This window comes from Rana temporaria, chromosome 1 (genome assembly GCF_905171775.1).
Source record: "Rana temporaria chromosome 1, aRanTem1.1, whole genome shotgun sequence".
NCBI lineage: Eukaryota > Metazoa > Chordata > Amphibia > Anura > Ranidae > Rana > Rana temporaria.
Genome location: NC_053489.1, coordinates 217,024,884 through 217,040,150, shown reverse-complemented (window position 1 = coordinate 217,040,150; position 15,267 = coordinate 217,024,884). Strand labels below are relative to the sequence as shown.

The 15,267-nt window shown below is 43.4% G+C and overlaps 2 protein-coding genes across 4 annotated transcripts in view; one reads left to right on the top strand and one right to left on the bottom strand.

Annotated features, from left to right (window-relative positions):
- Positions 1–10,478, top strand: part of BICDL1 (BICD family like cargo adaptor 1) — a 100,946-nt gene extending 90,468 nt beyond the window's left edge. For 2 of the 3 annotated variants that reach the window (XM_040350480.1, XM_040350471.1), the window contains one exon: positions 10,072–10,478. In XM_040350480.1, coding sequence (XP_040206414.1) covers positions 10,072–10,278 — 207 coding nt within the window. In that variant the 3' untranslated portion in view covers positions 10,279–10,478. The remainder of the gene's footprint in view (positions 1–10,071) is intronic. The other variant, XR_005748706.1, reaches the window with a different exon arrangement.
- A 1,100-nt stretch (positions 10,479–11,578) lies between these two features.
- RAB35 (RAB35, member RAS oncogene family) overlaps positions 11,579–15,267 on the bottom strand; it is a 37,478-nt gene continuing 33,789 nt past the window's right edge. Inside the window, exon 6 of the mRNA XM_040350458.1 lies at positions 11,579–14,180. Within this exon, the coding sequence (XP_040206392.1) occupies positions 14,052–14,180 (129 nt within the window). The 3' untranslated portion in view covers positions 11,579–14,051. The remainder of the gene's footprint in view (positions 14,181–15,267) is intronic.

The window sequence follows — 15,267 nt, the reverse complement described above, 5'->3', positions numbered from 1 at the left end:
TGGTAAGTGGCACAGTGCAAAGCCCAGTGCCCACATGCCATTATCCCTGCTAGCCTCATATGTTCAGTTCAGCAGGGTCCAGGTACGTCCTCCAAAGCTAGTGATGAGAAATTGGTGATCCAGATAGCTGCTGCGTAGAGACCAGTTCAAGCAGCAGTGGAGCAAGGAATCTTGATTGAAGTCAAGAAGGAAAAATGAAAATAAATATTAAGAGAGTAGCAATAGTTATATGGTTTTCAGCAGAACTTAAAAAAGTGTCCAACCTCTAGGACAGGACAGTAGCAAAAAAACAAGGCATGCTGGATAGAGGAGGCGTTGTACAAGAACTTGCTTACACATTTTCCTGTTTGCCAGTGTCCCAACCTCTTGTAGGCGGCAGTATAACTTGACGGTCTCTGAATTCCTGTGTCCCTTTATAGACAACAAAGACATTTTAATTTCTTGGTCATACATTACAGAACACAGGATGGTAATTCTGGAACCAATGATTCATGCAGCTGCCTTATGGTGATTGAATTCTGGCAAAGAAAAGCTGTAAGAAAGAACAGCCCGGTATAACCCCCCACTGCCATAATGCTTTATTTACTTGCTACTCTTCCTAGAACAGGGGTAGCCTGATGTGGCCCATGACCTCCTGCTCTGGAATAGCGGGTTGGCATAAGCTAATGTATAGCGCCAACTCCTGTCACAGGTAGCGTGATACCAAATGTACTCTGCCTAGGACAGCAACAGCTGGCAATACTTGAATGGAAGACTGTCATTAAAGGTAAGTTTAATACTAATATCACAGTGTATATATGGGCATATCTGTTCTGCAGCGGTTACTGGGCTGCTTTCAAACTGATTTGCAGGTGCAGAACAGAACACCTGTGGATTACCTGCACTGAGCCATAGATTTCTATTACCTGTGGGTTGGTGAATTTCAGAAAGTGCACCACACCTGCAGGATATAATAGAAGTCTTTGGCAAAGTGCAGCTAACCCGCATCGAAAGCCACAGGTGCACTGCGTTGCACACTCAGTGTGGGTATACTGCAGCGCATCAGTGTGAAGGCAGCCTTAGGCCCCTTTGACACGATCGGTCTGACCCAATTTGACCCTTCGTTCACCTCTATTGAGCCACAGATGTGGTGTGGCCGTTTACACACACCTACCTCTAATTTGATCCCTTTAATCTGGGAAGATCGGATTGGAGGGCTAATAGAGTAGAGTGGGCTGTGCCCCTGTCTGCACTGCATATGCAGACTGGACATGGACCTGTCATCTGCCCGCTCCGTTTATTGTGCCCGCAACCAGTTACCAAGTCACTTAAGTGGCCCTCGCTCTTCAAAAGGTTGACCACCCCTGTCCTAGAAGAATTAAACTATTTTTTTCTGCTCTGAAAATAGTAAACTATTTTTTCTTCATTATTTTTTTGTTAAGACTCTTCTATCCCACCTTAAGAAGATGCAGGGCCAACCTATAATGTTGCTTTGGGCACTGGATTCTGCTTTAGGCTCTCACCTTAACCACTTGCTTACTGGGCACTTAAACCCCCCCCCCCCTTCTGCCCAGACCAATTTTCAGCTTTTAATGCTGTCGCACTTTGACAATTGCGCGGTCATGCAACACTGTACCCAAATGAAATTTTTATCATTTTTTTTCCCACAAATAGAGCGTTCTTTTGGTGGTATTTGATCACCTCTGCGGTTTTTTCTTTTTTGTTAAAAAAAAATAAAAAAGACTGATTTAAAAAAAATATTTTTTTTTTATATTTTGTTATAAAATTTAGCAAATGGTTAATTTTTCTCCTTCATTGATGTACACTGATGAGGCAGCACTGGTGGGCACCGATAGGCGGCACTGGAGGGCACTGAGAAGTGGCATTGATATGTGACAGTAATGGGCACTGATCGGCAGCATTACTTGGTGGCACTGATTGGCATCACAGGTGGGCATTAATAGGTGGCACTGCGGGCATTTATAGGTGGCACTGGCAGGCGGTATTTTTGGGCACAGAGGAGGCAGATGTGCCTCCTTCCTTTTCGGGACCGATGTCCCTTGCAAACAAGCCGGTGATCAGCTTTTTTTTCCTCCTCACGCTGTAAGCCGTCATTTGACTATAGCGCAGGCCTCTAGTGGTTAACATGCCGCATGGTGTACTATACAGGTCCATCTGCCAGTGAAATCCTAAACCCCTTAGGGGGGTGAGGCTGTTGGAAGGGCGAAGATTTTGAGGGGGCTTGTCTCTATAATCCACCTTCAACTGACATGGGAGGATTGTGAGTTGCGTGGTTAGCCAGGGCTTCAGCCCTACCCAGGCATCCAGTGTACTGTAGCGCTCTAGTCCATTCAGCATTACTGGCTGTGATTTTTTATTTTTTGCAGCCAGCCGCAGGGGCCAGTACAACATCTTTTTAAATTTAGAGCCTTCGCTGTGGCCTGGGGCCACTTGGGCACCTGCTCAACTTCCTTCCTGCTTGGCTGTAGTGTGCACTGTTTTCTCTTTCTCCTCTTATACTGACTGGCTGCTCCTCTGCTCCCTGCCAGGACTCACAGCATAGAAATCCATAGTCATACTGAGCCACTCTGCCTATGTCGACCAGTCACAGAAGCACCTATTCCTGCTCTGCAGTAAAGGTCATGACCATCCCTTACCACACATGGCAGATCATGAGCACAAGTGGTCTGGGTCTGCCAACTTTCATCTAGCTAGCAGCCCCCTAAGGGCTCCAATTCTGCAGTCCGCATTGTTTACCCCATACTGCTCAGTATCAGGCTCTGGGACTTCTACCCCTTCAGGGAGCAACTTTCTGTAGCTATGCCTAAATTGATAGGGAAATTATCTGCCCTTTGGAAGGTCTCATACTGGACTGGCCAAAAGCAAGACCCCTCATCCTTACCTCCCCAGATCCTTCTTTTGACCTGTCTCTGTCTGCCCTTGTGCTCTTTCAGATGAGAAAGTGGAGGATTATGCCGTCTATTTTTGAGGACAGGTCCACAGACATTTCTCAACTCAACGATACTTGTTCTATTATTGTACAGTGAGCACATGTGTAAAACTAGAGCATCCTGTGTCCAGCTTATGAAATGTCACTAGGCTGGGATTCTTAAAAAATGCCTTGGTCCGCAAAGATCTTCCCTATAGACTCGCTTTTACACTGTTGTATGGTGACTGGCTTTAAAAAATTGCTCAGTTACCCTAAAGAGGGGTTCTTGAATGGACGCTACCTGCTGTAGACCAAGAGATTTCCTGCCTTAAATAGAACCTTAATGCCACGTACACACGATCGGAAATTCCGACAAATTTTCAATGTGAGCTTTTTGTCGGAAATTCCAACCATGCATAAGCTCCATCGGACATTTGCTGTGGGAATTTCTGACAAGAAAAATATGAGAGCTGGTTCTTAATTTTTCCGACAGCAAAAGTTCTAGTCGGAAATTTTAATTGTCTGTATGCAATTCCCACACACAAAAATCCTACGCATGCGCAGAATCAATTAGACGCATGCTCAGAATAATTGAACTTCATTTTTCTCAGCTCGTCGTAGTGTTGTATGTCACCGCGTTCTTGACGTTCAGAATTTCCAACAACATTTGTGTGATGTGTGTATGCAACACAAGTTTGAGCCAAAATTCAGTTGGAAAAAAATCCACGATTTTGTTGTCGGAATTTCCGCTTGTGTATACGCGACATTACAGCCCCTGTTGAGAATATTCCTGTATTTAAGGTCTCTGTGGGCAAGAGGTTAGAAGCCCTCTTAAAGGCCTTGCTCACCCTGCTATGCAAAATGCCATTGCCACCATGGCTTTGTGCAGACTACTGTCACCTGGTCCAAATCCATGGCTTAGGATACCTCTGTACTCCAGCAGCTGGAGCTCTTCCCAGTGGCACTATGCTATTTATTGTATTGACAGGCTAGTATACTCTTCACTGGGTGTTGTATCTATCCTCTGTGTTGTGAGGGACACAAGACTCTGGTCTGGAACAATGGATGTTTATTTCAGGTCATCTGTACACTGCAACATGCATCTCAGGACAGTACAGGTTATCTGCTTCCTACATGTGCTCTCTCTAAGATGGCTACTGTGCCCCTTGACATCACTGCTGGGTGGAGCCAGCCTTAAAGTGCCAATACATGTGGAACCCTTCAGGTATAACACTGGGTATCCGAGTTGGGTCTTTAGCTCACATAAGATGGATCATTTGACCCAATTGATGGGGAAGACCTGTTTGGCAAACCCTTAGAGACCTAGATCAAGAAACTCATAGGGAACAAGAGTACCTTTCTGCCCAAGGCAAAACCCCTGCTTCTGCAATGGAAAGAGTTTGCTTAATTTTTCTTAGGCCTCCAGAGCCAAGTCTACGCCAAAAACTCAGTTGCCAGGAACCCTGGCCCTCAAATTCTGCCAAGTCCGAGATCAAGCTCTTTTCTCAATGAAAGGACACCCCCACTAATCAAAAAAGGGGGATGTCTTTCAGCCTACACAGCCATCTGGTCCCAGGACATTTCACATGCTCGAGTCCTGGCCCTCAAATCCAAGGGATACAAATGAGTTTCACTCCCTACTTCATTTTATTCTGTCAAATTGGCCCGCCTTGGAGCAACTCATCTCTCAAGTGGTCATCCCCCAAGTTCAGTTCTGGGGGAGGTGGAAATGGCCTACAGCTATGCACCTATATTAAACAACATTTAAAAATTATATATATATAGTGTGTGTGTGTGTGTGTGTCAAATGAAATTCATTCCCAAACCCAAGTGACCAAGCAGAACTGTGCGATAAAGAGACTGGGAACTGGGTGAATATAGTGGGAGTCATGGTTACTAATAAGCAGAAATAATTTAGAGACTAAACTGAAGCTTCAAATTGTGACTATTCTTCCACATGTACACTCACCGGCCACTTCATTAGATCCATCTTGCTAGCACCAGGTTGGACCCTCTTTTGCCTTTGGAACTGCCTTAATTCTTTGTGGCATAGATTTAATAAGGTGTTGGAATCATTCCAGAGATTTTAATCCATATTGACATAATAGCATCACGCAGTTGCTGGAGCATTGACAACTGCACATCCATGATGCAAATCTCCCATTCCACCACATCCCAAAGGTGCTTTATTACAGTGGTTCTCAACCTCAGTCCTCCAGTACCCCCAACAGGCCATGTTTTCAAATATTTCTTTACTTTCCACAGCTGCTTTAAATCAATATCAATGACGGTATCGATTAGAGCTATTTAAACCACCCCCTAATTGGAAAAACATGGCACGTTGGGGGTACTTGAGGACTGAGGTTGAGAACCACTGTTCTATTTGATTAAGATCTGGTGACTGTGGAGGCCATTGGAGTACAGTGAAATCATTGTAATGTTCAAGAAACCATAAAAATCTTTGTCTTGGAGTTCAGTGAGGAACACAAAGTCATTACCGGTGGGTTACACTGGTGGCTACAAGGGGATTGGACACTGGCAAACCAAAAAAAATATATATATTCCAGGATAACCCCTTTTACAACTGGCCTGCCTCCGTTAAAGCAAGCAGATCATAAAGAAAGAGGGGTGAATTAGTTAGTGTCCCTCACCTCAATAGACCTCATTCTTTTTTTGTTTTACTCCTATCGAGGCACACAGGACATCAATAACTATTAGGATGTCCAAATGAGGGATTTGCCAGTAAAAAAACTGCTAACAGGCACAATGTAACAACTGGGAGCCGTTTGCAGACCAAGAGCGACCTGAAGATTACACCAGATGCGAATGAACCCTCTGGAAAACGAGAAGGACAATACCAGGAAGAAGAAGGGGGAACCATGCCTCATACCTGAAAATTAAGAATGGCTAGAGAAGCAGTAAGGAGGCCTTGACATGGAAGACAAACTAAAAAAAACATACCATAAATTGGTCAAACAGCTCCAATCAGAAGGATGGAATAATATCATCCTATAGGGAAAACCCACAACCTGAACCATGATCAACAAGAGGGGAGAGCGCTCTGTCATAATAACTGTGACCAGTAGAACTATGCAGGTTTGAACTGCCTACACTCAGGGAAAAGCATCCAGTCAATACAAAATCCAGCCTAATCTAGTAGACATTTGGACCAATAGGAAGACACTGCCCACTAGAGCCCACATCAATAGATATCGTCACAGAGGGTCAGTCGAGTGTCCCACAAGAAGGCACTAGGGGCCAGTCCTCTGAAAGGAACTCAAGAGTCCCAGAAGGATTGGGATCAAGCTGTAAATGTTCTAACTGACCATAAGGTAATGATTTTCAAAGGGTCCCACTGGACAGGGACAAGGTTGTTGGATCTTAGGGAAACCATGTACAACCTGGGCATACCAAATCCAGGTGTAACAAAAGAAAAGGGACATAATCAACTTTTTTTTTTTTAGTCGCCTTCATGCTTCAGCAACCTCCAGTGATATCCTTGATGGTCACATTAAAGCAGAGGTTCACCCTATATGGTCCTTTTCCCCCGACCAGCGCTATGTCTCTTGGGAGTCATGAGAATCCCAGGAGAGGCGCTGTGGTCACGTGACTCAGCAAGCGGGCACTATCTCGTATTGAGGGCACAGTGGAAACTCTATCTGCTTACCTTTCCTATCAGCTGCTCAGTGACCGTTCTGAGCTCCAGCTGATAGGAAAGGTAGGAGTCTTTATAACGGGGCGTGAGCTTATTACGCCGGCCGTTGATATGGCAACAGTGTAGTGTTGACAGCGACGCTCGCCGTCAGCACTGCACATGCGCGGGATAGAGCGGTGAATGCTGGGAGGTCAGCATTCACCGTATCCCGAAAGACTACCCTGTGGGCTTCACAGTGCTCGCAGTTAAAATGGAAACGACCATCGCTCGTTTTTATAAACTATCGTTTCCTCGAGAAGACAGATTATGGCGGCTAAAAGGAGTGGGACACACTGGTGGAGGGGTGCTAAAGGTAAGAGCGCCAGAAGAATGCAAAAAAAAAAAAAAAAGATAACCCGCGGAACCCCCGCTTTAAGAGTAGATCAATAGACATCATCTCCTGAAGACCAGTCAGGTCACATGCTCCTTGGATAGTGTCTGCATTCCAGCACTTTAACCAGGGTGCTCTGCACATTTGTATGGACATCAGACTGATACGAGACAAGCCGGGTGCTTCTACCAAGTCACCACCACTGAAGCCCAAAGGCTCCAGCTATATCCTCCTCAAGCTCAAATCAGACCTACTGGTCTACCTGTTCAGGGGGAACACTGTCAGATCTTCTGTAGTTATAGACCACCATTTAGAAAAATCCTTCCCAAACGAGAACAAATTAAATAAGTGCTTTGGGGGGGGGGGGGGGGGTGTCAAACTATGAATGGTGCTTCCAATCCCCATACAGGAATATCTCAGAGTGGATGTGGTTCCCTCACACATTCCAAAGACATGCTAGTGGGTTAAATGGCTCTGGTCTAAATTGGCCCTAGGCTGTGTATGCATGCATGATGGAGACCTTAGTTTGTTTGTAAGCTCCTCGATAGAAGGGACTGGTATGAATGTACAATATATATGTAAAGTGCTGCTTGAATTGTCAGCTCTATACAAATACCTGAAATAAAAATATTAATTTGGGCGCAAAGTCAAAGGTGAATTTAGTAGGAGGTCCTCTGGATAAGGCAGGGAACTCTGACAATGTAATCTCTAAAATCATATGGCAACAAGATTCTGGATTACAGTTGTCAGTGCTTTCAGGGGGCACAGAGCAAATGTCCCAAGAATCATTAGAAGTGTGTAAACTATGGTCACCTGTTGCAGCCATACCTTTCCCTCTGTGTCTAAATCCAGAAATGTGGCAATAAAGGTAACTACATTTAGGGCGCAAGGAAAGGCCTTCAGGTACCCGCAAACTGAGGGCAGCTGGCAGCCAGTGAGGGTTGGAGGATGGTGACCATGGCGACTGTAGAGGGGCAGGAGGATTTGACCAAAAAGATTGGCAATCCCCCTATCTCATTGCAAATTGGGAGACACTTTCTCAACACTGAAAGCTGGGAAAGAGCACTGAGACACTCCTCCCAGCAGATTACATCAGTGCCCCTTCCCTCAGCATTAACCTCTTCTGAGGTTGAGACAAGCAGAGTGTGGGAATTTTAAGGTGCCAAGTGGTCCAAACCATGAGGTGGCTACTGAAGATAAGCCTACTCATATAGTGAGTCTTTAGATACAGGGCAGGCTCTGAGACAATGCCAACATCTTTGGTCCTGAAAATCACTCCATAGCCAACTTATTAGCAGAATGGGGTCTTGAAAGCACCTTAAGTAAAACCAAGTGCCAGTTGGTCACTTCCAAGCAAGCTCTGCAGCATCCGATCCAGAAAAATCAAGGTGTGGCACTCTCTGGCACACTATCAACCATTTATCGGATCAAGAACTAAATAGAGAGGTTCAATTGTTGTGAAGAAAGCTTCAGGGCGACCAATAAAGTCCAGCAAGCGCTAAGACCATCTCCTACAGTTGATTCAGCTGCACAGTGCAAAGCTTGCTCAGGAATGGCAGCATGCAGGTGTGAGTACATCTGCACGTACAGTGAGGTAAAGACTTTTGAAGGATGGCCTGGTGTCAAGAAAATGCCACAAAGAAGCCACTTCCCTCCAGGAAAAACATCTGGGAAAGACTGATATTCTGCTAAATGTACAGGGATTGGACTGGTGAGGACTGGGGTAGTCATTTTCTCTGATGAATCCCCTTTCCGATTGTTTATGGTATCCTGAAAAACATTCTCCAGAGAAGAAAAGGTGAGCGTTACCATCACTCCTGTGTCATGCCATCAGTAAAGCAACCTGAGACCATTCATGTGTGGGGGTTGCTTCTCAGCCAAGGGAGTGGGCTCACTCACAATTTTGCTTAAGAACACGAGCCATAAATAAAGTACCGTACAAAAAGATCCTACGAGAGCAACTTTTCCCAACCATTCAAGAACAGTTTGGTGGCGAACAATGCCTTTTCCAGCATGACCATCTTCCAGTAAGGCAAAGGTGATAGCTAAGTGGCTCAGGGAACAAAACATTGAAAATTTGTGTCCATGGTTAGGAAACTCCCCACACCTTAATCCCATTAAAGTTATCATCAATCCTCAAAATGAAAAAGAAAAATAATAATCTGACAAGCTATGACTATGCAACAATGGACTGCCAGTCAGTCAGGATGTGGCCCAGAAGTTTATCGACAGCAAGCCAGGGCAAATTGCAGAGGTCTTGAAAAAGAAGGGTCACACTGCAAATATTGACTCTGCATAAACTTCATGTAATGGTCAATAAAAGTCTTTGGCGCTTGTAATTATACTTCAGTATACCATAGTAATATCTGACAAAAAGATCTAAAAAAAATAAAAAAAAACACTGAAGCAGCAGACTTTGTGAAAATCAGTATATGTGTAATTCTCAAAACTTTTGGCTACGACTGTACAGTATGTGCTAACCCAATTACTGAGGTATAACCCCTAGTCACTTTTTCTAAAATATCAGCATTGATATTTTAATTCTTCTGGTAGTGGCAAGTCTCATTGCTGCTAAAAGACAATTATACCTTTAAATAACTAATATAAGACTATTCTTAAATTGTGTTATATTCAGGCATTACCTGAATAACGGACTAAGCTGCCACATTTTGTGTCAAGGTACCACTGAAATAAAATAGCACAGACAAGTGTTTTACGCTCTACGTACAACCACAGATTCTGGTTAGGGCTAACAAAAATCTATAACAATTCTGCACCGTTCACATTACTAGTGTGCATATTTGTGCAGCTGCCACTAACAAAGATCCATTTTAGTGCTGAGGGCTGTTGTATAGTCTCACTGCATCAACAGAAGGTAAATTAACATTGATGCTGAATTCACGGTCTTATTTGATAGAAATTTGGGTTATTCAGTTATAATGCATGCTGTTCTAACAGGTTTTCTTTACTGCTATAAAGTCATCTCCCACTACTCCTTCATTGCTCATTTAGCCTGTGTATAAACATACTTCTTGGTACATTCATTTGCCCTGTCTTGCAATGACAAGTTACCATTTGGTGTAGTTAATGCTGTCATGTACTGACTGATTTACACTAACCTTTTTTGTTTTATAATAGGATGACATGCACAGAGTCATTGACCAGCAATTGATGGACAAACACCAGAAGGAATGGAGCCAGTCTGTGTATTCCTTCTCCAGGGGCCACCACGTTAAGCACTGTGGCAAAGTTAGCACTCTGAATCGTACAGAGCGGCCAGGAGAAGAGCCCATTGGTTCTGAAGGGAGAAGTCTCTTTTCATTTCTAAAGAAAACAAAAGCTTAACTGCAACTGTATCACAGTTGAAGTATTATGAATTATGATGGACTTTTGTTTGGGTAAATTCATTCTGAGGGGATTTTTAAAAAGTATTACCATCGATGATCCCTAAAGCCATCCTAAGGCTGGCCATAGACGGAGCAATTATCTTTCCGAAAAGAAAATCGCTCGATTCCACCTTCAACACAGTCAGTGTTGATGTGGGGGGGGGGGGGGGGGAATGCCTCCCACAAAGCCATTGCGTTCTCCCAGCATGGGGGGGGGGGGGGTGGGGAAAGCCATCCATGCTGGTAGAACACAGTGATTATAGCTGGTGGCTGTTACAGCCACTAGCATTAAATGCATGTAAAATCCAACAGGCTGGCTGTATCCAAGTTGATCGATTAAACAAATTGGGTATAATCAACCTTCCCATACACGGTTCAAATCTTGGCTGAGATTTGAACCATCTATGGCTGGCTTAAGGGTCCTTTCACACGAGCGGACCGTTCGTCCGTTCATTACAAGTCCGTTAACGGACTTGTAATGAATCCCTATGGGAACGCGTCCGTTAGTGGATGGAGCATCCGCTAGCGTCCGCGTCAGTCGGGATCCGCTTTTCCGAACGGAAGAAACCCTATTTTTCTTCCGTTCGGTAGAACGGACCGGATGCAGACTGACAGACGGTCCGTCTGCATCCAGTCCCCCATAGGGGAAAGCGGAGCAGAGACAGGGCGGTCCCTGCACTGTGTGCGGGGACCGCCCTATCCGCCGACAGCTCAGCGGGGATCCCCGCTGAGCTTTGGCGGACACACGGAGCGGACCCAGAAACGGTCCGCTCCGTGTGAAAGAGCCCTAAGTGAGCAAATTCATAGTCAAATTTACAGCCAGGCAAGCAGGCACCTCGGCATGTAAAAAACAAACTCCCAAGAGTATTATTCTTAGCCTCTGGGGCTAAGCTGCATTCACACTTTACTTTCCTTTTTAGATTTGTTTTCTATTTTGTAGAACAATGCTTTGTTCACTGGATTTTATCCATAGAGAACACTTTGCACTTTTAGAGCCATCAGTTTCTATTCACTTCACAGCTTCCTTGACAAATGAATTTAGCAGGTATAACTGTTGTAGACAGGTCCTGAGCTGCTCTCATTCCAAGGAATAGACTCCCTACCTCTGGTCTTCCAGACAGAGCACAGCAGAGGAACTGCCCCTGACCCTACCTTACAGCTCAAGTATTGAGAAATGCTCTATGTATATAGACGAAGCAGAGTTTTTATATTGCATACAGTTTTCTTTTTATAACATAAAACAGATATAAAAAATGATGTCATATTTTAATACAAACTATGCTTTTTATTGTAAATTCTGGAATAAAATATTTCTATGATTTTCCATGCTTCTTGTGCTTACCTTTGATGTCATTTTCTGCAAGGGTCTGTAAAAAAGACCAGCTGCACCCAAATGTTTTTATTTTTTTGTTCAGTTTTGCATTGATTTACAAATCTGGCTTCTTGTAGACCTTGCAGTGGTAAATTTAAAAGGAATGCCAAGTTCTGTCCAGCTGCAGGCATGATGCAGAACAAATAATGTGGTGACAAACAATAGGACATATTGCTTAGGGCCATGTGAAAAGGCCCCAAGCCTTTAGTTAGTAAGGGACAATCTCCAGTCCCTTACTAACCACCACCAAGTTTTGGATGCAGCTAGCCTTTTAATTTACACATTGAAATACACAGTCATTCACAGAGAAATATAATTTACCACTTTATCAGAGCTAATCCAAGAGAAATGTGGTACGATATGGGGATAGTCCTTTTCCTACGCACATCTGTCTTTTATTCCGTTTATGCTAGTTTTAATCATTTTGCCTAAAAGTTATGCTCACAGACCAATAATTTCCAGAACAAAATTGAATGGAACATGTGAGCACAGACATAATGTAGCTGCCATTGCTGCATTGGCTCTAAAGCTGCAGCCTCCAGAAAATATCGCCCTGCTTTCACTACCAAGTGAGTCGCTAACCATGAAAGGCAGTGGCAGAAGGGTACATATTTCAGATTAGTGACTCATTAACTAGTGAAGCCAGGAGGAGTATAAAATCTATAGAGCTTGCACCCTTACAAATCAGCAGTTGTAGGTCCAACTGAAACAGTAGTTGGTTTCACGAAGATGGGCTGCTGATCCGGACCATTATTAACGAGTTGGGGTATATGACAGCAGTTGACATCCAGAAATGAATCCTGACCCCTTTCACACACAAGGATGTTTGATCACAGAGAGGCATTTACTAGATTTCTAACCTCACAGGTTTTCAAGATCCGTTTACTATAGGTATAACCGGTGCGTGACAGATGAATGCACAAATCCAGAACTAGTCAATTCTTTTAAATAAAGATATGAATTCCTTTGTTGAGTGATGGAGTTCTAAAATGTGCTTTGTTTCACAGCTACAGCACTTAAAAGGTACTTCAATCATACATTTGGACATGTTGATGCTGTTCCCCTGCTGTGGTTCCTCCTGCTGGTCCCAACATCACTAATGGGTCCTATGGTGACATAGTGGGTCAGAGAGTAGAAACACAGTGGGGGGGGGACCAGGAATCAGACATGACAGGAGTGTTTGGTGATGAAGATTCTTCGGTGGCCAGTCTTTCAGGACATTGAAATTAGAGCTTGCAGTCTACCAGAGGTATTACCTGGTAGAAGAAGCTTAAAACTGTTTGTTGCTCGACCTCTACAGGTAGCAGATATATGAGGCCACAATAGAGCTGCTGTGTCTCTCCATTATTTACAGAAAGTTGGATACATAGCTTCTGGATTGTATCCATTTCTAGGAAGACTCACTAAGATGTATATTTCTGAATATGGTAAAAAGATTTTCTAGGAAAGTATCACTTCTGTTCTGGGTTTATTGGTTCTTTAATGCCCATCTGAACACAACCAGTGCAAAGCTAACCCCTCTACTTCACACGCAGACGTCACGAGACAACTGCCTATTTTGTTTTAAATTCAGGACCCAAAGTTTACATTTTTTTTTTTTATTAACTTTGATCCCATTTATAAAGATGGTACAAAAATTTGGCAGAGTTTTTTTTTTTTAACCCACATAATTTGTTAAATTCACAATTTTTTTGAGATAGAGATTGTAACAAACAACTGCTAATAGTTCAGGATCCGTCCGGCTTTTCATTAAAAACAAAGTGACTTTGTAGTCGCAAGTCCTGCTCTGGTCAATGTAATAGATGGTTGGCTTTCTTTAGCATGGTTTTAAATATTGACAAAAAAACTAAACAGCAGGGAAGCAAAATAACAGCAAGGCCTAGTGATTCTTCCCCTAGTAGGCAGGACAGACTCCAGGCTCAAGGTTAATGACGCCAACTGTCCTAAATCTTTAAAAATGTGATCAGTTTATATTTGCGCAATACGACAGTTTGGCGATCGGAAGGTGAAAGCCAAAGCGAAAGGAGGGAGGCGAGGCTGGTTAACGCAATATACAGTATGTACAGACTCTTGTTAATCAGTCCAAGGGGTAGGCACTGCAACTGTCCTTTCCTAGCAGACGCTCCAGAAGAGCAGGGGTGACAAGGGGATGACAAGGATCCACAACACCTTGTTGGCACAGCAATAAAAAGGTGTCAGCGCCTCTCAATAGAAAACCTTGAGAAATTCTTAAATTAACAGCACAAAACTGAGAAAATGCCCCAACCCCTGAAAGCTGGGCACTGCCCATGGCACAGTTACTCTTCATTCCAGGAACGAATGTTCGGATTAAGAGCAGCCTTTGTGTGCTGTGCCTGCACCTAGCAGCATCGCTTTTTCCTTTTACTGTTTTTGGTTAATTTCACCACGTCATTCTGTTGCTGCTGTTGTTGCTTTGCCAAGTTTTCTTTCTTTGCTCGAAGAACTAGCTCAGTAATGCAATTAAACATCTGTAAAGACAAACAAAAAGGAGGTTGTAAACTTTACAAGTAAAGATAGAATTTAAGGAAAAACGTGATGATTGGCTGCCCTTTCGCTGCAGTGCATGGCCGTAGAGAAAAAAGGCTGCCACTGCCAATTTGCTTTTTGAAGGTACATGGTCTGGTGCTGTTCTAATCCTTCTGCCATTATCTGACAAATAACTGGGCTGGAACAAGTGTGAGCTTAATCGGTTATCATGTCACCTGCTAATGCTTGTTCTGGGTCAGTGACGCACCAGATAATGAATGAACTATGACACACCTTGAGCTTTACCCTTTTAAAAAGAAGTGCAATGGCAGATCCTATATTCTGTACTTGATAATCCAACCAAAAACTAAACATCTGTGGTTTATAAGCATGAAGAGAAGGAAGCCTCTGTGTTTATTTATAAAACAATCAGCTCTTCAAAGATGTATTATTGATTTCTCCAATGATCTGCAACCAAATTATCTTAGCATGGAAATCCCTGTGGTGTATTTGTCAAACCTCCTTTCCTTCTCATCGATTTGTGTTTGTGTATTGCTGCTGATAAACCAATCTGCAGGTTGGGTAAAGTGCTAAATACCTCCCCACAGGGATACTTATCACAAGAGAAATGAGCCCTGGTCAAGAGATGACTTGGTTGGAGGCCAGGAAAACTACCGCTGTGAAATCTAACTAAAACACATACACAGGGGCTTTCTGAAAGAAAACAAGATGCTGTTTATTGTGAACCCATGGAGCCAATCCAGTAGTGCAACAGCTTGCCCTTCCCCAATGGCCAGGATGAAGAGAAGTAGTAATGGAATGCCAGCAAGCAAAGTGGCTGATGATTTTTCACCTTTATCCACTTCAATACCAGACATTTTTTACCCCCTTCCTGCCCAGGCCAACATTTTCAGCTTTCAACGCGTTGCACTTTGAATGACAATTGCGCGATATGCAACACTACCCATATAACATTTTTATCATTTTTTTTTCCACACAAATGTTCATTTGTTGGTATTTAATCACCACTGTTTTTTTTATTGTTTGCAAAATATATTAAGACCAAAAATTTGGAAGAAAAAAAAAAGG